The 25639-nt window shown below is 56.8% G+C and overlaps 1 protein-coding gene and 1 non-coding gene across 2 annotated transcripts; both read right to left on the bottom strand.

The window, feature by feature from the left end:
- Nucleotides 1-1364: 1364 nt before the first annotated feature.
- Nucleotides 1365-25177, bottom strand: TRPM2 (transient receptor potential cation channel subfamily M member 2). Its single transcript, XM_058031055.1, has 33 exons — nt 25006-25177; nt 21602-21868; nt 21182-21267; nt 20583-20751; nt 19846-20026; nt 18901-19067; nt 18277-18457; nt 17629-17690; nt 17246-17446; nt 16860-16962; nt 16518-16639; nt 15274-15624; nt 14832-14969; nt 13354-13483; nt 12940-13085; nt 12712-12824; nt 11995-12214; nt 11296-11414; nt 10884-11016; nt 10577-10748; nt 9779-9962; nt 9420-9598; nt 9135-9267; nt 8929-9016; nt 8206-8293; nt 7771-7922; nt 7205-7281; nt 7016-7117; nt 5495-5581; nt 5262-5367; nt 4151-4252; nt 3372-3488; nt 1365-2561 (listed from the first exon to the last, which is right to left on the bottom strand). Exons 2-33 carry the CDS (start codon nt 21794-21796, stop codon nt 2436-2438), a joined length of 4530 nt encoding a protein of 1509 aa, XP_057887038.1. The 5' UTR covers nt 21797-21868; nt 25006-25177; the 3' UTR covers nt 1365-2435.
- Nucleotides 4209-4293, bottom strand: LOC131087864 (Z6 small nucleolar RNA). Its single transcript, XR_009115002.1, has one exon. It is a non-coding gene; the product is annotated as a Z6 small nucleolar RNA (small nucleolar RNA).
- Nucleotides 25178-25639: the final 462 nt, after the last annotated feature.

The raw sequence follows: 25639 nt of genomic DNA, 5'->3' as shown, positions 1-25639 counted from the left end.
ATGCTCACACCCAAAGGATGCTCACACCTGAGAGATGCTCACACCTGAGAGATACTCACACCCAAAGGATGCTCACACCCAAAGGATACTCACACCTGAGGGATACTCACACCCGAGGGATGCTCACACCCGAGGTGTGCTCATACCTGAAGGATGCTATCTGCAGCTCTGCCTGCAGCCCTGCCCACAGCAGTGGATTCTGCACAGGGATATGAAGTTGGGCTTCCCGGGAATCCCTCCGGCCCCGCAAAATGCCCCGGGCTATGGCAGCTCTCACAGCTCCGTCTCTCCGGGGCCGGTCCCACCGCATGGAAGGGCTCCGGGGCTCTCAGGAGCCGCAGCCTCCCCGCACCGGGGCTGTCGGGGGAGATGCTCCAGCTCACCCCGCTGCCCTGCCGGGGACCCGGGGCTCCTCCGCGCAGCACCACCGACCCCGCGGCCCCGCTGCCCCGGAGCCCGGGGCTCGGTGTCGGTATCGGTGCTGGTGCCCGTTCGGTTCAGCCGCGGTCCCGGCCGGCCCCACCTGTTGCTGCGGCCGCTCCCCGGGCCGGGCGGTCCCGCCGCGGTGGCACCGGGAGGTGCGGGATGGGGATGGGGCCGTGCGGGGATGGGATGGGATGGGATGGGATGGGATGGGATGGGATGGGAGCGGTGCGGGGATGGGGATGGGGATGGAGGCGGGGATGGGGATGGGGATGGGGACGGGAGGAGCAGCGTGGTGGGACAGCCAGGGGCTGCGGGAGAGTGGCCGCGCCGAGCCCAGTGCGCACAAATTGAGTGCTGCTAATGAGATTCCCGCAGGTTTGGGAGGCTGCGGTCCGGGCTGCCCGTCTAGAAGCTTCATCAGCTGCTGTGAGGCGCAATCGTCCCTCCCCAGCCGGGCCCCGGCCCGGAGGTGATGGGAAACCGGGAGCAGACTTCAGCCCAGGAGCAGACATCAGCCCAGGAGCAGACATCAGTCCAGGAGCAGACATCAGCCCAGGAGCAGACATCAGTCCAGGAGCAGACATCAGCCCAGGAGCAGACTTCAGCCCAGGAGCGATGGAAGAAGGTGCCTTGCAGCAGTTCAGAGCACAGCTCTCATTTCAGCTCTGAACGGGGCCAGCCCTCTCGAGCACATCAGCTCTAAACGGGTTCTCTTCTCCCGGGCTGCTGCAAGCTGTTCCTGCCCACGGCAGGGGGCTTGAAATGAAACCATCCCTGAAATCCCGTCCAACCCAAACCCTTCTGTGATTCAGCCATCGCTGCGGGCAAAGTGGGTTTGTACAGGATTGGGGTGGGAATTGGGCTCATCCTGGGGGTGTGCTCCAAGCATGGCCCCCAGGAGCAGCCCCTGCTTAAACAGCTGTCAGACACCAGCAGCCTGCAGTGTTTAATAATGGTTTATTGAGCTGGGTTGAACACATTGCCAGACTGAGCCCCTCCCCTTGCCAAAGCCACGTGCAGCACTGGTGAAACTGCAGTTGTGCCATGGTGGGCACCAGTGTGGGATGAGCAGCCTTGGCTGGCCAGGTCTGATCCACTGGGAGGAGGTGGGGTACCAAAATCCCTTCCTGAGCAGTCCCAGGCACAACATACCACCATGGGGCTCCTCTGGATGACAAAAAATGTGTCCACAGTGCCTTGTTCTCCCCAGGGCAGGCAGCAGAAAACGTGAGTGAAAGACCCCTTAAAGCAGGGACGTCTGGGATTGACACACAGATGCCCCCTCTCCTGTCCCCACCTGCCCAAGGAGCCACAGAGCAGGGGTCACCTGTGTCCCAGCAAGCTGCTACCTCCCACCCATGTGCACAAGGGTGGGGACAGGCAGGTGACATTCAGCTCAGGGAGAGGAGGGAGGTTTAGCTACAAGCTCAGCATACACAAGCAGGATCACACACAGTTTGGGGCATGGCAGGGCTGTGAATCCATAGGTACAGAAGCCAAGAGCTGCTCACACCTTCAGGAATGCTGGCTCACAGCTCAGGACCATGTTGTTGGGTCTGAGGCAACCAGAGGTACGGGTGCAGCCACCACAGGAGGGACTCCAGGCCTTGCCCAGAGCAATCCTTTGGGATCTGTGGCAGTGGCTCAGAGCAGGAGAAGGAGCAGGGATGGATATTCAGGAGGAGGAGCAGCCGGGGCTGGTGAGCCCCCCGTGCCCACCCTGAGCCAAGAGCAGGCTGGAGTGGACAGAAGGACCATCTCACAGGGAAACCCCATGGCTCTGTGTGCCCCAAGCTCTGGGCTAGTGCTGTGGGCTGATGTGGAAGCACCAAGCCACGAGCTGGGGCTGAACTTGGTGGCTCAGGTGGCAGGGAGGGGACACTTTTCCTCCCAGAGTCCTGCGGCATACATACATTCACAGAGGCACCCAGAGCACCTCAGCTCCAGCAGCTCCCGTGTTCCCAGAGCTGCAGGGCCCAGCCTGAGCCTGGTGTGTGCCCAAGGAGGCCTCAGTAGTAGGCACCGAGGAGGGTTGAGACCTTGTGCAGGAGCTCCTTGTGGTTGGCGTGCAGGGGGATCCTCTTGTCCAGCACCTGCCAGCGGATGCACAGCTCGGGGTCACAGCCCTGGAGGAACTGCAGGGGGACAGGTGTCACACAGGTGTGTGTGGCACAGACATCTTTCATGAAAAACCCTTTCCTTAGGACTTTTCCTCCTGAGAAGCTGAGAGGCCTCAGGAACAAAATGTAAACAATGGTTATCTGCTGCTGTGGAATGCAACAGGTGCATCTGGGATTGGTCTCATGTGGTTGTTTCTAATTAATGGCCAATCACAGTCAGCTGGCTTGGACAGAGAGTCTGAGCCACAAGCCTTTGTTATCATTCTTTCTTTTTCTATTCTTAGCCAGCCTTCTGATGAAAGGGTATTAATTCAGAGAGATTCTATGTTCTGATTCAATTGAAAAAATTGAAAAATTGGAAAAATTTCACCTTTCAATTGACTCAGACCCTGGAAAAATTTCATCTTTCAATTGACTCAGACCCTGGAAAAATTTCACTTTTCTTGGGTACTTGTCCTGGTTTTGCCTCACCTGATCCTCCAGAGAGCCTAATCTTTGCTCCGCTACCCTCGTCCTCTTTTTTTAGTATAGTTTTAATGTAATATATATCATAAAATAATAAATCAGCCTTCTGAAACATGGAGTCAGATCCTCATCTCTTCCCTCATCCTCAGACCCCTGTGAACACTGTCACACATGTGCTGCCAGCCACACTCAACAGCACCTCCCATCCCCAACCCTGCCTGTTTTTGGGGCACACATTCTGGTGCCACCCCACGTTCATCCCCTGCTCTCCCCCACTACATGCAGCAGAGCCCTGTGGGGCTGTGGCTGTGCAGATGTGGCTGCTGTGCCCAGGGAGCCCCGAGGGTGGCAGCCCCTCACCGAGTTCAGCCGCTTCATCTCCAGGTCGTGCTGGGTGTCAAAGTGCACGCTGATGGCCACCGTCTCCACCCAGGCATTATCTGTGTTCCGGGGGTCGTCCAGGTACCCCTTGTGCACCTGTGTGTGGGGATGGCACCTGAGCAGAGCCCTCAGCACCTCCCTGAGGGCACCCTGGGCTGGGTGGGGCAGTGCCCAGCAGGTCTGCCCTGCTGGAGACCAGAGCCCCACTCCCGGTGGCATGGGGAGCCACTGCTGCAGGCCCAGCCTGGTGTGGGCAGCCTTCCCTGCGGTCTCTGTGCTGCTCCCTGACCCCCAGACACGAATTATGGCACATCCTCACCTCCCCTGCCCCTTCCTTTCTGGTGGCAGCAGTGGCCAAGAGGTGATGCACCCTGCCTCTCTACACTGTGCCACCCACATGGCCCATGATGCCCACATGTCCCCGTGCCATGGTGATGTCCCCATGTCACCTGTGTGCCACCCAGGGTGATGCCCACATGTCCCCGTGCCATGGTGATGTCCCCGTGTCACCTGTGTGTCACCCAGGGTGATGCCCACATGTCCCCGTGCCATGGTGATGTCCCCATGTCACCTGTGTGCCACCCAGGGTGATGCCCACATGTCCCCATGCCACGGTGATGTCCCCATGACACCTGTGTGCCACCCAGGGTGATGCCCACATGTCCCCATGCCATGCTGATGTCCCCATGACACCTGTGTGCCACCCAGGGTGATGCCCACGTGTCTGAGCCCTCCTGTGACCCCCTGTGTGTCCCCACCTCAGTGCCTTGTTTCAGCAGGTTCTGGAACTGGGGCCAGAACTCCCTGCGCAGGATCCACTTGAGCTTCAGTGGCAGCGTCTCCCCTGGCTCCAGGGAGCCCTGTGCCAAAGCAGATGTCAGCACTGGGGCTGCCACCAGCACACTGCAGCCTCCCTCCCTGCCACCAGCCTGGCCATCAGGCCTGCCAGCACTGCAGGAGGTGCCACAAGGGCTGCTGGTGCCTCCCACCCTCCCTCTGCTGCTCAGAGCCCTCAGCTCTGCCCCAGTCTATGTCTGAGTTTGCCTGATCCAGTGTCTGCCAAAGGTTGCTCTGCCAACGGCTTAACAGGCTCACATGGAGGATGGAGCCATGGAGAGGAGGAGGGAGAGCCAGGGGGTCAGGGTGAGTGGGGGAATGTCAGGAGAGCACTGCTCCCCCAGCAGCCTGGCATGCAGGTATGTCACAGACATCTTCTATGGAAAATCCTTTCCTTGGGATTTCTCCTCCTGAGAAGCTGAGAAGCCTCAGGAACAAAATGTAAACAATGGTTATCTGCTGCTGTGGAATGCAACAGGTGCATCTGTGATTGTGCTCATGTGGTTGTTTCTAATTAATGGCCAATCACAATCAGCTGGCTCGAACAGAGTCCAAGCCACAAGCCTTTGTTATCATTCTTTCTTTTTCTATGCTTAGCTAGCCCTCTGATGAAATCCTTTATTCTATTCTTTTAGTATAGTTTTAATATAATATATATCTAAAATAATAAATCAAGCCTTTTGAAACATGGAGTCAGATCCTCGTCTCTTCCCTCATCCTCAGACCCCTGTGAACACTGTCACAGAGGGGCTCTGCAGGAGGGGCAGAGGCACCTCCTGAACCAGGCTGTGACACACACCTGTGATTCCCCCTTTTCTGTGGGTCCCTTCCCTTCCCTTCCCTTCCCTTCCCTTCCCTTCCCTTCCCTTCCCTTCCCTTCCCTTCCCTTCCCTTCCCTTCCCTTCCCTTCCCTTCCCTTCCCTTCCCTTCCCTTCCCTTCCCTTCCCTTCCCTTCCCTTCCCTTCCCTTCCCTTCCCTTCCCTTCCCTTCCCTTCCCTTCCCTTCCCTTCCCTGTTTTGTCCCAGTTCTCACCCCAGGCAGTGCCCACACATCTGACAGGGGGTATTGGGCCACCAGCACTTCCAGCATCTTCTTCAGGCTCTTCCTTATGATGGACCCATCCAGGTTCCTCCTCCAGCTGTGGGAGAGGCCCCTGTCACGCTGCAGCTGTGGCTCCCCTCTGCCCAGCAGTGTTGGGGTTTGGCCAGCTCTCTGGGGTGACCCCATGGCCCCTTTTCCACCCCACATCCCCACCCCACACTCACCGGGTCACCACGGGGTGCAGGGCATGGTTGGGCCCGAAGCAGTGCAGCCTCCCACGGCCTCTCAGCCCCGTCCTGCCCATGGGGTTCCTGCAGGGTGACAGTGAGGGCTCCCTCTGGGCACCCCAGAACCCTCCCCTGCCCCTGCATCCCACATTTTGGGGTGTTTTTGGGGGTCAGCCCATGCAGTTATCCCTGCCCCGTAGGACAGTGGGGATGGGATGGATGTGCCCAGGCAGCTCTGGCCTCTCTGTGTGCCCGTGCTTGTCCTGCCAGGCGGCTGCCATGGGGGTGGCACTCACAGGGGCAGGAGCACTCATGGTGGCAGGGACACTCAGTGGCAGGGGCAGGGGCACTCATGGTAGCAGTGGCACTCACAGTGACACTCACAGTGGCAGTGGCACTCACAGTGACAGTGGCACTCACAGTGGCACGGGCACTCACAGGGGCAGTGTCAGAGACACTCAAAGTGGCAGTGGCACGCACAGTGGCACTCAGTGACAGTGGCACACAGTGGCAGTGACACTCACGGGGACACTCACAGTGGCATTCACAGGGACACTCACAGTGGCACTCTCAGTGACAGGGGCACTCACAGTGGCTGTGACACTCAGTGACAGTGGCACTCACAGTGGCAGTAACAGGGGCAGTGACAGGGACACTCAGTGACAGGGACACTCACAGTGGCAGTGACACTGTGACAGTGGCACTCACAGGGGCAGTGGCACTCACAGGGGCTCTCACAGTGGCAGGGACACTCAGTGACAATGGAACTCACAGGGACAGTGACACTCACAGTAACTCTCACAGTGGCAGGGACACTCACAGTGGCAGTGACACAGTGACAGTGGCACTCACAGTCACAGGGGCACTCACAGTGGCAGTGACACGGTGACAGTGGCACTCACAGTGACAGTGGCACTCACAGTCACAGGGGCACTCACAGTGGCACTCAGTGACAGTGGCACTCACAGTGGCAGTGACAGGGACACTCACAGTGGTACAGTGACAGGGACACTCACAGTCACAGGGGCACTCACAGTGGCACTCAGTGACAGTGGCACTCACAGTGGCACTCAGTGACAGTGGCACTCACAGTGGCAGTGACAGGGACACACAGTGGCACAGTGACAGTGGCACTCACAGTGGCAGTGACAGGGACACTCACAGTGGCACAGTGACAGTGGCACTCACAGTGACAGTGGCACTCACAGTCACAGGGGCACTCACAGTGGCACTCAGTGACAGTGGCACTCAGTGACAGTGGCACTCACAGTGGCAGTGACAGGGACACTCACAGTGGCACAGTGACAGTGGCACTCACAGTGACAGTGGCACTCAGTGACAGTGGCACTCACAGTCACAGGGGCACTCACAGTGGCACTCAGTGACAGTGGCACTCACAGTGGCACAGTGACAGTGGCACTCACAGTGGCAGTGACAGGGACACTCACAGTGGTACAGTGACAGTGGCACTCACAGTCACAGGGACACTCACAGTGGCACAGTGACAGTGGCACTCACAGTGGCAGCCCGTCCTGCACGGTGTACAGCCCGTGGAAGCTCTGCCGGTCGATCAGCCCGTCCATGGTGTTGTAGTTGATCTTGAGCAGAGACTCCAAGGAGCTGCAGGGTGGGAGGCAGCCGGGCTGGGAGGGCTGGCTGTGCCACCAGGGCAGGGAGGAGGGCTGGGGACCCTGGGGGGACACTCACAGGCTGAAGGGGTCCTGCACTGCCATGTCCTTGTGCTCAGCCGAGTAGGCCGGGGGGTCGTAGAGCGGGAAATCCACCTGCACCAGACATGGCTGGGTCAGCCCCCAGGCTGTCAGTCCCCCTGGGACCCCAGGGACACCTCAGGGCCCAGTCTCTCCCTCTGCCCAGCCCGTGGGATGCTCCCCAGGTGATGCTCCAGGCTCTGCTGGGGGCTGAGCTCAGAGTCCCGGCTGGAGGGCTCACACCCCCGTGGAAGCCAGTACTGGATCCTGTCCCTGCCCCTGAGCCAGCCGTGCTTCAGGAAATGCACAGGTGGGTGCTTGTATGCCCTGTGTCCCACCAAGCATCCCCAGGCATTCCTGGCACTGCAGGCCCTAGCAGGGATGGATCCCAGCTCTTTTCTCTGGGGTCACTCAAGCAGCGCCTCCGGGAAGCCAAGGGTCCCTCCCAGGGCTGGGAAGAACAACAGCTCCCAAATGGGATGATGGGCTCCTCTTCCCACCACTGTCAGGATGTGCCTCAAACCTTCCCCTGCCAGCCCCAGTGCCCCTGTTCACAGCTCCTACCTCCCAGGGCACCTTCTCGTCGGGCACAGGGAAGCGGAGAATGTGGGACCCCGGGTACAGGAGGTTCCGGGCCAGCACGTGGCACGGGGGCTGCCTCTCCTCGGGCCTCCCCTCCAGGGCGAGCTCCTTGGTGCCCAGGGCTGTGGAGGAGCCTGTGGGGCAGACACAGACAGCAGGGTCCCACAAAGCAGGGCCCCACGTCCAGCACTGTGGGCTGGGGCCCTGCTGAGTCTCTCCATGGGGATGTTGGTGTCCCCTGGCTTCTCTTCTGGCATTAAACCCCAGGGAGGGTGGGGATGGACTCAGGAAGGGCTGGATGAGCTCATGGAGACACCAAACCTCCCAGGAGCAAAGGAACCTGTGTCTCCCTGCTTGTCAGAGGGGTGTGAGGGCTGCCCAGCCTGGCACTGCTGGGGAGGAGCGGGCTGTGCTTACCCACGGGCGGCACATCCTCTGCCGGGCTGAAGCCATTGCCCCGCAGCGCCTGCATCATCCACCGCAGGGCCTGGGCGCTCTGGTGCACCTGCAGGGCACAGCACAGGGTCACCCCCTGCCCCACTGTCCCCTGAGTGCCACGGGAGCCTGCCCTGGCACCGCCACCCTGGGCACCGACCCTGTGATCCTGGCTGTGCCCTAGTGTTTGTTGCAGACATCTTTTATGAAAAATCCTTTCATTGGGATTTTCCCTCCTGAGAAGCTGAGAAGCCTCAGGAACAAAATGTAAACATTGATTATCTGCTGCTGTGGAATGCAACAGGTGCATCTGTGATTGGTCTCATGTGGTTGTTTCTAATAATTGGCCAATCACAGTCAGCTGGCTCGGGCAGAGCGTCCGAGCCACAAGCTTTTGTTATCATTCCATTCTTTCTTTTCTATGCTTAGCTAGCCTTCAGATGAAATCCTTTCTTTTATTCTTTTAGTACAGTTTTAATATAATATATATCATAAAATAATAAATCAAGCCTTCTGAAACATGGAGTCAGATCCTCGTCTCTTCCCTCATCCTTGGACAACTGTGAACACTGTCACATCAAAGGGTATTGATTCAGAGAGATTCTATGTTCTGATTCAATTGACTCAGACCCTGGAAAAATTTCACCTTTCAATTGACTCAGACCCTGGAAAAATTTCATCTTTCTTGCCCTGCTTTTGCCTCACCTGGTCCTCCAGAGAGCCCAATCTTTGCTCCACTACCCCCGTCCTCTTCACCCTGTCCAAGTCCAGCAGCTCTGCCAGCACATCAACCCTGGAGAGAGAGTGCAGGCTGGAACATCCTCAGCAGCCACCCCTGCCCTGATCCCAGCTCTTCCATGCCCAGGACACCGAAGGACAGAAGGAATCTCCTTCCCAGGGGGCAGCCATACCTCTGTGCAATGTCCCGGATCATCTGCTCCGTGTTCTGCTTCTCCTGGCACTGCTGGTGCTGCAGGTAGCTCTCCTTCAGGTACATCTCCCACGAGAGCAGGGCAGCTTCTTCGTTCTTCTCCAGCTTCTCCTCTGCCCAGGGAAGAGCACGGCAGCGCTGTCACACCCCTGGCCATCCATCCCAAAGCGCAGGAGCGCAGCCCCCGTGCCCAGCCCCATGCCTCGGGGTGCGGTGCCGTGCCCTGGGGAGGGGGCAGAGGGCAGGAGGGGGTGCTGGTGCTCACTGAGCTTGTGCTGGGTGGCAGGCTGGCGGAGCAGGCCCCGGCGCAGCAGCAGCTGCAGGTGGCTGAGCAGGATGAGGGGCGGCGGCGCGGGCGGGCGGCCGTGGTACTCCTGGATCAGGTCGTGCCGCTGGAACTTCCAGATCTGGTCCGTGTGCTCCTGCACCTGCTGGAAGGTGTAGCTGGGGCACAGCCCAGGTGTCAGCCGTGCCGGGCGGATCAGGGGGCACAGCGTGGCTGGATGGTGTCCCAGCTCTACCCAGCTCCCTCATCAGCCCCGAGCTGCAGCTACTCCTACCACATCTATGATCCCTGAATGGGATCCCATCGCTTCCACCACACCTAGAGCCCCCCAGACTCACTTGAACATGGCAATGAGGAGGTTGAGGAGGAGGATGTTGGTGAAGAGCAGGTACAGGCACAGCAGGATGACTGTCAGCCACTCTGGGAAGATGGGTGTGTTGTTGTCCCCGTTTGTCTCCGGGCACTTGGGCTTGTAAGGGTCGGTCCCGTTGGGGCTGCACTGGTCGATGTTGAAGTTGACCCCTGTGGGAGAGCACAGTGTGATTTTGTGGTGGCCAAACCTTGAGTGTATTTTGGAGCACATTCTGCTCCCAGACAGCAGCCAGCATCCAGGCAGCTTAGCGCCAGGCAGGGACTAAACCTCCATCTGTGCCATCCCAGGTGCTCTGCTCACTGCCAGCTCTGTGGCACTTCCATGGATCAGCATGGCATGAGTTTGGTACATCAGCTCTGCCACAGCCACCCTGCTCATGGTTATCACAGCCACCCTGCTCGTGCCATGGTTATCACAGCCACCCTGCTCATGGTTATCACAGCCACCCTGCTCGTGCCATGGTTATCACAGCCACCCTGCTTAGGCCATGGCTGCCACAGCCACCCTGCTCATGCCATGGTTATCACAGCCACCCTGCTCATGGCATGGTTATCACAGCCACCCTGCTCGTGCCATGGTTATCACAGCCACCCTGCCATGGTTATCACAGCCACCCTGCTTAGGCCATGGCTGCCACAGCCACCCTGCTCATGCCATGGTTATCACAGCCACCCTGCCATGGTTATCACAGCTACCCTGCTCATGCCATGGTTATCACAGCCACCCTGCTTAGGCCATGGCTGCCACAGCCAGTGTCCTGTACCATCAATGTAGGAGGGAATCTGCCCGAAGATGGTCAGGTAGGAATGGTAGACCACGCCACGGAACAGCCACTCCACACGTTCCTCGTTGTGGATCAGGATAGCCTGCTTGGCCACCCCAAAGGACACCACCCACACTGCCAGCAGGAAGAGGAAGAAGAAGACATCCTTCATCTGCAAAGACACAGGGGGAGGATGGCTGTGTCCTGGAGCAAGCCCCTCTCCAGGATGGCATGACAGGGGTGGCACATCCACCTGCTGCAGCAGGAGGGTCCAGCCTCACCCCCCAGGACAGGGGGGAGCTCTCACCATGCGCTTCACAATGATGATCTTGGGCCCCAGAGTCCTGCTGACTGTGAAAATGTGCATCAGGCGCAGGCAGAAAATGATGAACGCCAGGGACAGTATGATGCGCCCGGGGTATAACGTTGATGGGATCAGCCTGGCCATGGAGGAGAGGAAAGGAAACACCTCAGTGCCACCATAGAACCATATAGAATCATTTAGGTTGGAATTATTGAGAGGGAAGTGAGGCCCTGGCACAGAGAAGCTGTGGCTGTCCCATCCCTGGAAGTGTCCAAGGCCAGGTTGGACAGGGCTTGGAGCAACCTGGAAAGTGGGAGGTGTCCCTGCCCATGGGTGGGCTTTAATGCTCCTTCCAACCCAAACCACTCTGAGATTCCATAATTCTGTGAAAATACTGTTGAGCTCTGCAGCTCACCTGCAAGTCAGCCCTGCAATAAAGACCAGGATAGCACAGATATCCAGCTTGTTCCAGAAGTCCTTGATGTACAGGGAAGCCATTTTCACAATCCCGAGTCCATCTGGATCATACAAGAGCTGTTGGGAAGAGAAAAAGGGCTGGGTGAAAGATGCTCATGTGTCTCATGGATGGAAGGGAGCACACACAGATCATCTGGCCATCAATGGATACTCTCACTGTACCAAAGGCAACCTGAGCCTATGTGGTTTGCTCTAGGGGCATGGGAGGAGCATGGGAACATCTGGGAAGGAGCATGGGGACACCAGGGACATTAGGGCTCTTCAGGCTGGAGGAGAAAGGCACTGAGATGCTGAAGCAAAAGCTGGAAAATCTCAAACGTCAAGCAAAACCTGGAAATCCTACTGGGAATTCACCCAAAGGAAGAGCTCCTCCATCTCCTTACATTCCCAAAACAGACACCAGACACCTCCTGGGAAAAGCCCACCAGCCCTACAGCATTTTCTCCTGCAAATACACAGCAGCCAAGGAGAATCCCTGGCCTCAGAGATGAGGAATCTGCTGGTTCCACGTGCCAGGACCTCTCGGAACAGGGGGTGACACGAGAAGCAGCATGGGAACACGAGCTGTGTGGTGGCACCTCCTGGAGCACCCAGAGGGCTGTGTGCCCTCCTGTGCCACCTGCCAGCCTGCCCACACCTGGCGGGTCTCCTCGCACACCAGGGAGAAGAGCCAGAAGTAGATGAGGTATTCCCGCCAGGAGGGCGCGGGCTGGAAGTCCACCATCAGCACGTAGGCGAAGAGCAGCAGGAAGGTGAAGTAGGACAGGGTGTTCATGAGGAAGATGACGATGGGCGCTGTGAAGAAGGCTCGGAGGCGCGCCAGGCAGCCCATGGGGGGCTGCAGCCTCTTCTCCCTGCTGCAGGAGGGATGGATGTGGGTTCAGGAGATGCCACAGCAGCTCCCCCAGCCCAGCCAGCCACAGGGGGAGGCTGGAGGAAGCCCTGCCTCAGTGCAATGTCACAGACATGTATTATGAAAAACCCTTTTTTTAGGATTTTTTCTCCTGAGAAGCTGAGAGGCCTCAGGAACAAAATGTAAACAATGATTATCTGCTGCTGTGGAATGCAACAGGTGCATCTGGGATTGGTCTCATGTGGTTGTTTCTAATTAATGGCCAATCAATTGGTCCACGTTGGTCGTTTCTAATTAACGGCCAATCAATTGGTCCATGTTGGTTGTTTCTAATTAATGGCCAGTCAAAGATGCACCTGTTGCATTCCACAGCAGCAGATAATCATTGTTTACAGTTTGTTCCTGAGGCTTCTCAGCTTCTCAGGAGGAAAAATCCTAAGGAAAGGATTTTTCTTAAAACATGTCTGTGACAATGCAAGAGTGTCCCAGCTGTCAGAATACCTGAAGGTGATGAGCTTGGTGTAGAGCAAGGGGAAGAACAGCATGCAGGTGATCACCCTCCAAAGGCCATTGTCCACTGAGAGCTTCCCCCACCAGACCTTGGTTAGAAAAGCCTGTGAAGAGGAGAAAGAGGAGTTCTGGCTACAGAGGCTGAAGGGCAGAGTGACACAGCCACCCACAAGGAACTCTTGGGCACATTCCCTCCAGGGACCACTGCTGGGAGCCCACCTGAACGCCCCCATGGGACACAAAATTCATGTTCTTGGCCTCCAAGGCCAGCTGCAGACAGGTTGTCTTCCCCCAGGCCTCAGAGACACGGGTGAGAAGCTTCTGGGCTCTCTCCTCGTCCTTGCGGTAGCAGTCTGTGAACACACCTGGAAGGGCCAGCACCAGCAGGAGGAGGCTGAGCTCTGGGGCCCACAGAGCCACCCTTCTGAGCTGGATCAGGACATGGCACCACACACTGATACTCCCACCAGCGTGTGGGCATGGCCTGTGGACCATAATCACCAACTGTGGGGATGGGACCCTCATTTCTCACCCCCCAGACATCTCCTGGGTAAAGCTCAGCTGCCCTGGAATGCAGGAGCAGCTCTGGGGGGGACAGGAGCAGCCCTGGGGTGCTGGTGCCCTCCTGCTCACCGATTGCTTTGTGCTCGTACTCCTCGGCCAGGGCCAGCATGTCATCGGTGGTGTCCGTGTCCTCCTCCTCCTTGGCCAGCTCCTTCAGGATTTTGCTGCAGGCCAGTGCAGCTGCCATGCAGTCCTGGCTCTGGCACAGAAGAGGATATGGAAAGCATGGGCACTCTGTCTGTCACGTCCCAGAAGCCTTGACAAGATCTGCCCAGCTGCCACAGGAAGGAGGGAGGGTGGCCCAAGCAGGTTGGTGCTCAGGATGGACAGCTTGCCACGACAAGGGCTGAGCCAAGCTCAGGATGGACAGCTTGCCACGGTGCTCAGGATGGACACCTTGCTGTGACAAGGGCTCAGCCAAGCTCACCTGTGGATAACCCACTGTCTGGGGAATATGGGAGCAGCCCTGCCCTTGGCTGATGGGACAGGGTGGCTCCTTGGCATGCTCACTGTGCCACCAGTTACATTGCCCCTTGTCCTGGAATGCTGTTTATGAGTGGAAGACTCCTCCACCCCAACTGCCGTGTCCCTGGGGGCTCTCTCAGCCTGACTTAGCCCACTTCTGGCTCAGCACATCCCCTCTGCCTGTTCTGGCCAGGAAATGAGGGATCTGGCCTCATGGTGTGGCTGGGGATGGACATTAAGTGCCCTCAGGCTGGCTGGCTCCTCTTTGGCTGGGGTCAGGCTAAGGACAGCTCTCCCACTACCCCAAACCCCAGTGGGGCTGTGAGGTTTGGCTCCATGTGAGCCCCTCAGCTCTGGGCTGTGGTACCTTGTTGGGGAAGATGAAACAGGAAAGCCTTATAAATATGATTGCCTGGCAAAAGATTTTGAGAATATGGAAACAATAAGTGAGATTGAAAGGAAAGCAAGCTTTGAGATCCCTTAGTTACTGAACAACTGGAAAACAATGGTGTGGCTGGCTGAAGGTAATCCCCTTTTGATGGAACAATTCCCTCTGCTTTCAGACAGGCCCAAGGGTCAGAGCAGACCCTGCCAGCTTGGCAGAAGGGGCCCAAAGAGGAGTTTTTAGGGTTTAAAATGCAACACAGTCTGGTAATGTAATGGTTCTGATAGGCTGTATGTAAGTGCTATAGGATTTGTATCTTGTACTAGATTGGTTAGTGAGAATCAGAATATTCAACACAGAAGATTTATGGTATTGTAAAGGGAACTTTGCTCCCTTACACTTTTACTCCCTTACCCTTTTACTCTCTTATCCCCTCACCCTCTCTCCCCGTCTCCTCTCTCAGGCCTGCTCTGAGCTGTGGCTGCAGCTCCCAGCAGGGCCCTGCACCCAGGCCCTCTGCAATGAACCCCAAATCCCAGCAGGGCCCTGCACCCAGGCCCTTTGCAATAAACCCCAAATCCCAGCAGGGCCCTGCACCCAGGCCCTTTGCAATAAACCCCAAGTTCCACGACCTGGCTTCAGAGATCTCTCATCTCCATCCATCCCGACCATCCCACCCCCCTGGCTCCTACAGTACCTGTGCCCAGATGATCTCTGCCAGCTCCCTGCGGTTCTGCACCACGGCCCAGATGAGCAGGTCGCGCACGGGGTCCATGGTGAAGGTGACTCGGCCAGGAGAGCGCTTGTAGAGGGACCTCAGGCTGGAGCCCTGCACCTGCAAGGTGTGCCACGCTCAAACCCCTGCTGCTGCCTCCAGCACCCATGCAAAGGGCTTTGCCCGCCTCCCAGGACTGGATTAATCCTGGGATTTTCACTTTTTCTAGCGGGATCAGGTGGAGTTGTGCATCCACCGTGCACCCACCCCACCAGCATCACGCATCCACACAGTGCTACAGCTGTAGGAAGCTGCACCTTTTAGACGACTAAAAGGCACTTTTAGGAGCATTTTTGAGCAGACAGCAGGACAGAGACCCGGAGGCGGTGTCCCTCCCTCCCCAGCGGTAACCCGAGATGCGTACGTTCAGCTTGATGTGCGGCACGGGGATGGAGAGCCGGGGCCGCTCCGCCTGCTTGGGCTTGGGGTACAGGGGCTGCGTGGAGCACCCCAGCAGCTCCCGCAGCACCTGCGAGACGTGGTGCATCTGCAGCCTCGGCACCTTGGAGCCGGCCGTGTGCTCCCTCTCCTCCAGCAGCACCTTCTGCAGCTTGCTGTGGAACAGGCAGGATGGCGCCAGGTTGTCGTAGAGGTAAACCAGCGTGTCCCAGGTGACAAAATCCTTGAGGCGCACTCCCTGCTCCAGGAACAGCTTCACAAAGTCGGGTTTGTTGGAGATCAGGGCGGCTGCCATCACGGGGTGGAGATCCGAGGGCTGGCAGGGCAGAGGCAGAGGTGAGGGGCTCCCTGGTCTCAGAGCTCCTACTGTGCTCCTCACTCGGGGGGAGATTTCATCCCTGAGCACAGGAGGAGTCTTTGGATGTGAAAGAGCACAAGGCATGCACTAAAACTTGTGGGATGTTCCCAGGGCGTTAGAAGAGGGCACTCCTCTGCGGCAGTGGAGACCTCTGGCCCCTTGGCTGCTGGGCAGAGGGATGGATAGGGTAGAGACCACCTATCCCAAGTTCAGGAATATCACACAATCACAGCACAGTTTGGGTTGGAAGCTCATCTCATTCCAATCCCCTGCCAGGGGCAGGGACACCTTGCAGGTGTCCAGGTTGCCAGCTTGACCTTCAACATTTGGGGCATTTATCCTTGATAAATATCCCTTCCCAGTCTCATCAAAGGTGTGTGAGCTGGGGGAACCCAAACTGTTGGCTGCAATAGGAAAATCCCTTCCAGGTTCCACAGCCCCATCAGGAAGGACAGAAAACCCTGCTCAGCTTTGGCTTCTCAACAGCAAGGTCAGGCAGGGATGGCAGAGCTGGCCCCTGCCCCACTCTGCAATAAGGTATGAGCAGGGATTAGTTTAGACACAAATTTCTGTTTGAGCAGTGACCACAGGGCAGAGCTGTCAAGAGGTGCTTTAGGTTCTAGGTGGGTGTTTAAAAACACTGGTTTTGAGCAAAATACCAATTGCCTTTGTGTGTGCTTAGCTCTGCTCTGGGTGTTTGAGAGCATTTTTGAAGAACAGCCCCAGTTAATGCACTGGGAGTTCAGGGTCCAGGAGAAACCCCTTGAAAACTCTCCCTGGGCACAGCCAAGGTGAGAAGTGCCCGCCAAGCTGTAAGCCTGACCAGACAAGCAGCACAGGCATGGCCCTACCTTCCAGTCGTGGTCATCTGTGAAGATCTCACTCCGGGCAATGTCCACCCTGTTCCAGGCCACGGCCAGCTTCAGCTGGTGGTCCCAGTTCTCCCGACCAAAGTGGTCCTGGTTTCGGGATGCTGCACACAAAGTGAACGGGTTAGAACAGAGCATCACCCAGTGAGAAGATACCACCTGGGAGCTTCCTTGGGTGTGTGGCCCTTTGGATAATAATCTCTCTCCAAGAACAAGTTTGGGGACTTCTTTGGTGACCCCATGAGTCAAGCAGAAGTAGGAGGTGACTTGACCCCTGTCCTGTTCACCTTGCCCCATCCTCCCAGGGAGGCCCCCAGCCCTCACCTTTGAAGAGGGCCTGGAGGATGGCCACATCCACGTCTTGCTGGCCATATTTGCCCTCTCTGAAGATGGTCAGGAGCTGCCGGCTCCGCACGATGTCTTGGATCTACAGGAGAGCCATGGGCAAAGCATTGAGCAGCAGCATCTCCTCCCTGCTGCTCCCCACTGTGCTGGGCAATTCCTCACTGCCCTCCATCTCCTGCAGAACCCCTGGGCTGTGTCCTCCACCGTGGGCTGGTCACAAACACTCCCTCTGTGCCCAAAGGGAGCCTGAGCCCTTGAGGTGCCCACCAGGACAATGATGAGAGTGCCTGGGGGCAGATGAGGCTTAAACTCCCCACTGGGACCCTCGCTGCTCTTTGGTCTCCCAAAGGCTGTAGGGGACTCACCTTCTTGGTCCACTCCACCAGTTTGCTCTCAGTGAAGAGCTCGTAGGTGTCCTGGAAGAGGACGCTGAGTTTGCTCTGGATCAGGGCGATGGTGATCTTGGCCACGGGCAGGTTGGCCACCTGCGCGATGACATCGGCCACGCGCCCCGACCCTTCCACGATCACACAGGGGGTCCCGTGGGTGATGGCATTGTAGATGGTCTGCAGCAGAGCAGGGAGCTTGGTCAGGATCCCAGCCAGACACTTGCAGGCCCTCTCTGAGCCTGGCACCCTCTGCTGCTGCCAGCACTCCTGTCCTTGTGGCACCAACGGGAGCAGCACCCCGGGAAGGGGCTGTTCCTCCTCTGAACCCCTGCCTCAGCTTGCCACAAGCACTTCCTTACATCAAGAGTCCCAGGGCCTCCTTCCAGCACCACACACACGATGGGGATCTTGATGGCAACACCTGCAGGGAAGCAAACCCAGGGTGACCTTCCCATAGGGTCTCCTCTGAGTGGTGGAGTGCAGAAGGCAAGGTGGGAGCAGTGTCCCTGACACGTCAGGCTTCAGGGGAGGGGAGGAAAACCATGCCCAGTGTTTGTCTGGCAGGTCAGACACATGGTGGGATTTTTGGGGGTGTTCTGTGCAAGGAGTTGGACTTGAGGATCCTTATGGGTCTCTTCTGGCTCAGGGGGTTCTGGGGTTCTGTGAGCACATGAGTGCATGTGCCATGGCAGGAGATCATCTGCACAGTGAGAAGGTGACATCTGGAAGCTCCATTGGGACCTGGCCCTGTGGGAGAAATTACTTTCCCTGAACAACTCAGCATCACAAGGTCTGGGGACTCCTTTAGTGATCCCATAAGTCTGGCAGAGTAAGGTTCTTTGATCTGTGTCACGGAGGAACCAGGTTCCACATTTATCATGGCAATCCTCTCAGACACTGCCTGGATCCTCTGGGGAAGCCACAGCCCCTTGCTGGAGCCCAGGAAGGACACCATTCCAGGGGCATGGCCCATCCCTGCCTCAGGCCAGGCTGCGTGTTGCCATTACCTCCTTTCACCTTGGTCTGCTCAGAGATGAACTTCTCCAGCCTGGTCCTCAGGGGGATTTCCACACCGTACCTCCCGTGGGTCCCGTCGTCCACCAGGATGAAGTGGGAGTGGTTGCTGTCCAGGCAGGAAAGGCTGCCTTGGTTCTCCTCATCCAGCACGTACTCAGCAGGAAAGCCCCCCTGTAAGGAGCAGGAGGAGACACTCTGGGAGAAGCCTGGCAGAGGAGCAGCAGATAGCCAAGGTGACCAGCACGTGGGGACAGGAATGGGTCAGCACTTGGGGACAGTCTGGCCAAACTGTCCCTGTGCCCCCACAGCGCTCATGTCAGCCTTGCCCCATGCTCCACTGTCCCTCACACCCACAAGAGTCCACCCAGGAGAAGCACAGAACCACTGGGCAGGGTGGAGGGGCTTCTCAGCAAATTCCAGCCTGGTGCCATCCCTGGAAGAGTTCAAGGCCAGGCTGGATGGCTCTTGGAGCAACCTGGTCTAATCAAAGATTCCCTGCCCATGGCAGAGGGTGGAACAAGCTGAGCCATAAGGTTCCTTCCAACCCAAGCCATTCTGGAGTTCTGTGAGCATCACTTGTGCCCAGCTGTGTTTCCCTGGGCTGCCTGGCTCACCATGGGGCAGACGAGGCTCTCGCGGTTGTACACGGTCCCCCAGGTGGCAATGCCAATGGTGACAATGTCGCCCTCCTTGTGGCTGCAGCTCAGCATGAAGTCTCGCACTGCCTCTCCCACCTGTTTCATCACACCAGCGTGGGACCCCCCTGTGATGATCCAGGCTCCTGGGAGGGGGCACAGAGGGCCATGGGAAGGGAGAGGCTCTGCCCACAGCCGTCTCCCAGCCTCCCCCATGTGGCTGTGGGTCCCTGGGGTGCTCCGTTCCCCAAGAGATGTCCCTTCCCTGCCCTGGTGGCACAGGCAATGCCTTCTTCAGCACCTTTTGAGCCTCTCTTGTGACTGAGCAGGAGCAGCCCATCCCTGGTGATCGTGGTCCAGGTAGGACCTACAGAGCTCCCAAAGCAGCTCAGCACCACCAGAGCAGCCCAGCTCCCTGAGCCTGGCATGGCCAGGTACAACCACAGGGAGACCCTTGTCACAGACACGTTTTATGAAAAATCCTTTCATTAGGATTTTTCCTCCTGAGAAGCCTGGAGGCCTCAGGAACAGAATGTAAACAATGGTTATCTGCTGCTGTGGAATGCAACAGGTGCATCTGTGATTGGTCTCATTTGGCTGTTTCTAATTAATGGCCAATCACAGTCAGCTGGCTTGGACTCTCTGAGACTCACGAGCTTTTGTTATCTTTCAATTCTCTTTCCTTTCAAGCCTTCTGATAAAATCCTTTATTCTATTCTTTTAGTATAGTTTTAACACAATATATATGTAATAAAATAATAAATAAGCTTTCTGAAACATGGAGTCAGATTCTCGTCTCTTCCCTCTTCCCAGGACCCCTGTGAACACCACCACAGACCCTCTGCATCCAAATGACATTTAAAAGTCCCTTTCAACCCCAACTATTCTATGACTCTGCAATGTCATTATTCTGTGGTGTCTTACCTGTGGTCTGGGCCACCTTGACCAGCCCTTGCCGGAAGATGTTCTTCAGCCTTGGCTTCATGACGAAGTTTTTGGCTCCCCCAGTGACTGAGATGAGCAGGTTGGGGGGGTCCAGGCCCCAGTGCTGTGTCATGAGGTGGTAGATGACCCTTGGGGGGGTGTCCGAGGAGACACGCACGTACTGCAGGAAAAGGGACCACGCGCATTTGTTATTTTGGGTATAAACCACGGGGTCAGGGTAACAGGACACCTCCTCCAGCACAATTCCTCCTGTCCCACCCCAGAGGCTTCCCAACACCATTCCACAGCAGAGTTCTGCTGCTGCTGGTCCAGGTCTATGTCCATGACCCTATTCCTGTTCACTTTCCTGGGAAGAAACATTCCCCAGACAAATCTGAGGGCAAGGACAGGGAACAGCCACTCCTTGAATCATGAGTCTTGTGGTTTCAGAAAGGGTTTAAGGCTGAGAGGAGGGGTCCTGTCCCAACCCCTCCACTGCTTGAGTCACTGTTGCTTTTGGGGCAATTCCACCCTTTCCCAATGTCCTCTCATCAAGGAGGGAAATGCTCCTGTGCCATCTCCCATGTCATCGCACAGGTGGCCAACCCGCCCATGGCCAAGATAACCATCGCCCTGATCCAGAGGAAACTCTGTGTCCTCTCCCACGACACCTATGAGCTCTTCACTGACCCAAGCACTGACTCCCCACACACCCACGGGGGGGACAAGCAGATCACCTTCCCTGTCTTCTGCCCCAGCCCTGTGAAGCGGATATCGCCGAAGGCATCCGTTGGCATCTCCTGGATGTGCCTGCTGGGGTCCCACTCCTTCCCCAGGAAGATGGGAGGCTTGGCAGCATCGTCCAGGTGCTGTTCCCTGAGATAGCCACACTCACAAACGATCCTCCTGAAAAACACACCGAGAGCTCCATGGAGAAACCCCAACCTCAGCCTGGGCAGGAGGTGCTGTTCTCCCGAGGAGCATCACGGACCCCACACCTCCCACCCAGCTGCTCCCCCTGCTCACAACTTGTGCAGAAACAAGGGCAATGTTTGGGGGGGGAATTAAGGGAAAAAAGCCAAATATTTCAACCGGTAGAGATTTAGGATGGAAATATTTAGGGTGGAAATGACTGCCTGCAAAAGCATTGGAAATGTTTTTCTTTGGGACACAGAATCTCAGCCATGTGGTGACTCACCACATGCTGAACAACCAGTTAGAAAGGGGGTTGTGAATCCCTGTGAGAGAAAGTTGGGATTTCTGGTGCTGTAGCTTTGTTACCAACCCTCACTTCTGCTCTCCTGCAGGGGAGGGAAGGAGGGAGTGCCTCACTTACCCAGAATCTGACGTCTGGGAGCTTTCCACAAAATAGGTGCATTCCTTCTTTCGGATGTTTTCAGGAATCCAGGAGATGAGATTTTCCTGGTGGAGCAAGAAAAGCAGCCACGGGTCAGGGTTTCTGGAAAGGGCCAGAAGTTATTCCAGGGGTCAGACACCATGGAGATGGGAGCACATCTGGGCGCTTCTTGGGGTGTGAAGCATGAAAGCTCCATTGTTTTCTGCAAGCACAAAGCCAGTTGCATTCCAAGGAGAAGGGATATGAGTGCTGGCCATGTGCCTCAGATGTCTGGAGGTTTTCTGTCTGTCCCTAAAACCAACCTGATCAGTTATTAATGCTCCTGTTAGTGAGCCGCTCATTAATGCTGTTTCACGCACGTGCCCAGCCATCCCCTCTTCCAGCACCCCCTGAACTTGCCTTTTCATTGCTGCCAGCAGGGAAATGAGCCTTCCTCCTGCTCCTGGAGACACTGCTGCTGCTCTGCTGCAGGTTGGGGACCACCTCGAAGTCGCTCATCTTGCTGGGGTGTGTGGCAGGCTCATCTCCCCTCTCGGGGCACACCTTGTTCAGCTCGGAGGGCAGCACCCTGGCGCAGCGCCCGCGCGCCGACATGGCTCCTGCGTCCGGGGCTTCTCAGCCTCCCCTCTCCTCATCCTAGGCTGGGAGCTCCTCAGCGTCCCCATCCTGAGGGCAGGGGAGGAGAATCAGAGAGTCCCAGAATGGTTTGGATTGGGAAGGGCCTTAAATTTCATCTCCTTCCACACTCCTGCCAAGGGCAGAGACACCTGCCCCTCTAGCAGGTTTCTCCAAGCCTCCTCCAAGCCAGACATCTTTTATGAAAAATCCTTTCCTTAGGATTTTTCCTCCTGAGAAGCTGAGAGACCTCAGGGACAAAATGTAAACAATGGTTATCTGCTGCTGTGGAATGCAACAGGTGCATCTGTGATTGGTCTCATGGTTGTTTCTAATTAATAGCCAATCACAGCCCAGCTGTCTTGGACTCTCTGTCCGAGACAGAAGCTTTGTTATCATTCTTTCTTTGCTATTCTTAGCTTAGCCAGCCTTCTGATGAAATCCTTTCTTGTATTCTTTTAGTATAGTATTAATGTAATATATAATAAAATAATAAATCAGCCTTCTGAAACATGGAGTCAGGTCCTCATCTCTTCCCTGTGACCACCATTACACCCTCCAACCTGGCCTTCAAAAACAAAAGGATGCCCATGAGCTAAGGGCACTGAGGTGCCCCATCCATCACTGCCAGGGTGGAGAGTGGCCCACCTGCATCCCCTCAGCACAATCCTGACTCAGGGTGTCCCCACGTCTGTGGTGACCCCAGCACAATTCCCTGGGGAGCCCCTCAATATCCCCAAAGCGCCCCAGCACTGCCAGCCTGTGGCTCTCCTCACCTGCTCTCCACTGCAGGCAGCTGGGATATTTCTGGCAGCAGGGAGAGCAGAAACTAGGTCTCTTGTGTGAGCAGTCTAAGCATGGCCCTGCATGGAAAATCGGGGAATATGGACATGCAGGCTGCAGGGACTGGGTGCTGGAGTCCTGTGTGCCCTGCAAAGGTGTCCTGAGAGCCCCAAGATGCACATGGGCTTGCTGCAGAACTCCTATGCCCCCCTGGACACCCACAGCCCCTTTGCAGAGATGGGAGAGCTGCTGAGGCAAAGGTGGAAATGCTCCTGGGGTCTCTGGAGCCTAAGGGAGGTGATGTCCTCTCAGGAGAGCTGGGGTTAGGTAATGGAGGAAGCACCAGGCTCAGGCGATGCTCTGCTCAAGCTGTGGGGTCTGTGTTTAAGGAGGATTTTTTTCTGCTTTCTTCAAGCCAAATCCTTCATTTCACCCAAGGGTGGGGAGTCCTTGTGGGAACAAGGATGCTGATGCTAAATCATGGAGTAGCAATGAAAAGCTCTTTTATCAGCCTCCCTCCTGGGATCTCCCACAGCCCCACTGACCTTGGGAGGCAGATTTTGGCAGGCTGGGTTTCTGCATCAGCACAACCCCCAGCAGATCTGATTTTTGGAGAAAGAGCAGTTGAAATAAGGTCAAATGCACTCCTAATTCTTGTCCGTGGCCCCACAAGGCAGACAGGCTTGTGGGGGCTTGGGGCATGGCCACAAACAGCTCATAAACCCATGCAGGAAGGGCTCCAGCACCTGAAATAGCTGTCTGTCCTCCAGTACCTGGAATTCCTGTCCTTAGGGGCTTGGGGACAAGGACAGGCACACACTGCCTGCCTCCCAGCTTGAGGGGGTGAGGCTGGCCCTCAGCACACGGGGTGGTCACAGTACCCAGCAGGAGGGAGTGCAAGGAGGAAAACTGCCCCTGATTCTGCCACCCTCAAAACTGCCCCCCTGAAAACTGCCTCTGATCCTGTCTGCCCTGAAAGCTGGCCCTGCTCCTGCCCTCCATGAAAACTGCCCATGATTCTGCCACCCTGAAAACTGCTCGTGATCCTTAACCCCCTGAAAACTGCCAGTATAATCCTGCCAACCTCAAAAACCGCCCGTGATCCTAAACCCCCTGAAAACTGCCCATCCCAAAAACTGCCCCTGATCCTGGCCCCCCTGGAAACTGCCCGTGCTCCTAAACCCCTTGAAAACTGCCCGTGATGCTTCCCATCCCGAAAATTGCCCCTCCTCCTGCCCCCCATAAAACTGCCCTTGTTCCTGCACCCCTGAAAACTGCTCCTGATCCTAAACCCCCTGAAAACTGTTCCTGATTCTGCTCACCCTGAAAACTGCCCCTGATCTTGCCCCCCTGAAAACCGCCCCTGATCCTGGCCCCCTGAAAACTGCCCCTGATCTTAAACCCCCTAAAAACTGCCCATGATGGTTCCCACCTCGAAAACTGCCTCTGATCCTGCTCCCCTGAAAACTGCCCCTGTTCCTAAACTCCCTGAAAACTGCCCCTGATGCTAAAGCCCCTGAAAACTGTCCCTGATTCTGCCCCTACGCCTATGAAAACTGCTGGTAATCCTGCCAACCCCAAAAAGCGCCTGTGATCCTAAACCCCCTGAAAACTGCCTGTGATGCTTCCCACCCTGAAAACTGCCCCTGATCCTAAACCCCATGCAAACTGCCCCTCTGCTCCTGCTCCCCCTGAAAATTGCCCCTGATCCTAAAGCCCCTGAAAACTGCCCGTGATTCTGCCCTCCCTGAAAACCTCCCCTGCTCCTAAACCCCATGCAAACTGCTCCTGCTTCTGCCCATGATCCTGCCCCTCCTGAAAACTGCCCCTGTTTCTAAACCCCCTGAAAACTGCCCCTCTGCTCCTGCTCCCCCTGAAAACTTCCCTTGATCCTGCCCCCCTGCAAACTGCCCATGCTCCTTAAACCCCCTGAAAACTGCCTCTGCTCCTGCCCTCCCTGAAAACCGCCCCTGATCCTGGCCCCCTAAAAACTGCCCCTGATCCTAAACCCCCTGAAAACTGCCCCTGCCCTCCTGAAAACTGCCCACGATCCTGCACCCCTAAAAATTGCCCCTGATCCTAAACCCCCTGAAAACTGCCCTGATCCTAAACCCCCTGAAAACTGCCCCTGCCCTCCTGAAAACTGCCCACGATCCTGCACCCCTGCAAACTGCCCCTGTTCCTAAACCCTCTGGATACTGCCTGTCATCCTAAACCCCCTGAAAAATGCCCATGATCCTGCCAACCTAGAAAACTGTCTGTGAACCTGAACCCCCTGAAATCTGCCCCTGCTCCTAAACCCCCTGAAAACGATCCGCGATCCTGCACCCCTGAAAGCTGCCCCTGTTCCTAAACCCCTGCGAGCCGCCCCGGTTGCTGCCCCTCCCGGCACACCGTGCCCGTACCTTTGGTGCCGCATCCCCGGGCCGCATCCCCGGCTCTCCGCCCCGTGCCCCCGCAGCCATTCAGCGCCGTGTCCCTCCGCTCCGCCGGGTCACTCTGTCATTCTGTCGCCAGAGGCAGCGGTGATGAGCGGGGAGCGGGGCAGAGCTGCCTGCAGAGAGGAGGAGGCGGCAGCCGCTGGCAGCTTCCCAGCAAATCAGGCTGCGGGAGCGATCCGAGCCGCGGAGCTGCAGAGCCCAGGCGGGCCCGAGCGTGCTGGAGAGGCTGAGTCACCCTGGCAGTGCCCGCAGTGAGCCCCGATGCCCCTAGCCCCAGGTGGGCAGGGCTCACTGCGCCCAAACCCCTCGGGGCAGGCGTCAGGATGCGGTTATTGAGGATGTCAGAAGTGCCTCTGCCTGAATTAAGGTGCTAATGTCACTGTCACATAGGCCAGTGATAATGGTATGGGGTTTATCTGACTGTGAATATCAAATTCACTGGAGAGAGAGAGGGAAAGAAAGAAATAGGAAATAGGTGGGGGGGGGGGTGCTGGGGAAGATGAAACAGGAAAGCCTTATAAATATGATTGTCTGGCAAAAGATTTTGAGAATATAGAAACTATAGGCGAGATTGAAATGAAAGCAAGCTTTGAGATAC

Source organism: Melospiza georgiana, chromosome 10, assembly GCF_028018845.1.
Source record: "Melospiza georgiana isolate bMelGeo1 chromosome 10, bMelGeo1.pri, whole genome shotgun sequence".
In the NCBI taxonomy this organism is placed as follows: domain Eukaryota; kingdom Metazoa; phylum Chordata; class Aves; order Passeriformes; family Passerellidae; genus Melospiza; species Melospiza georgiana.
This window is presented reverse-complemented; position numbering and strand designations above follow the sequence as displayed.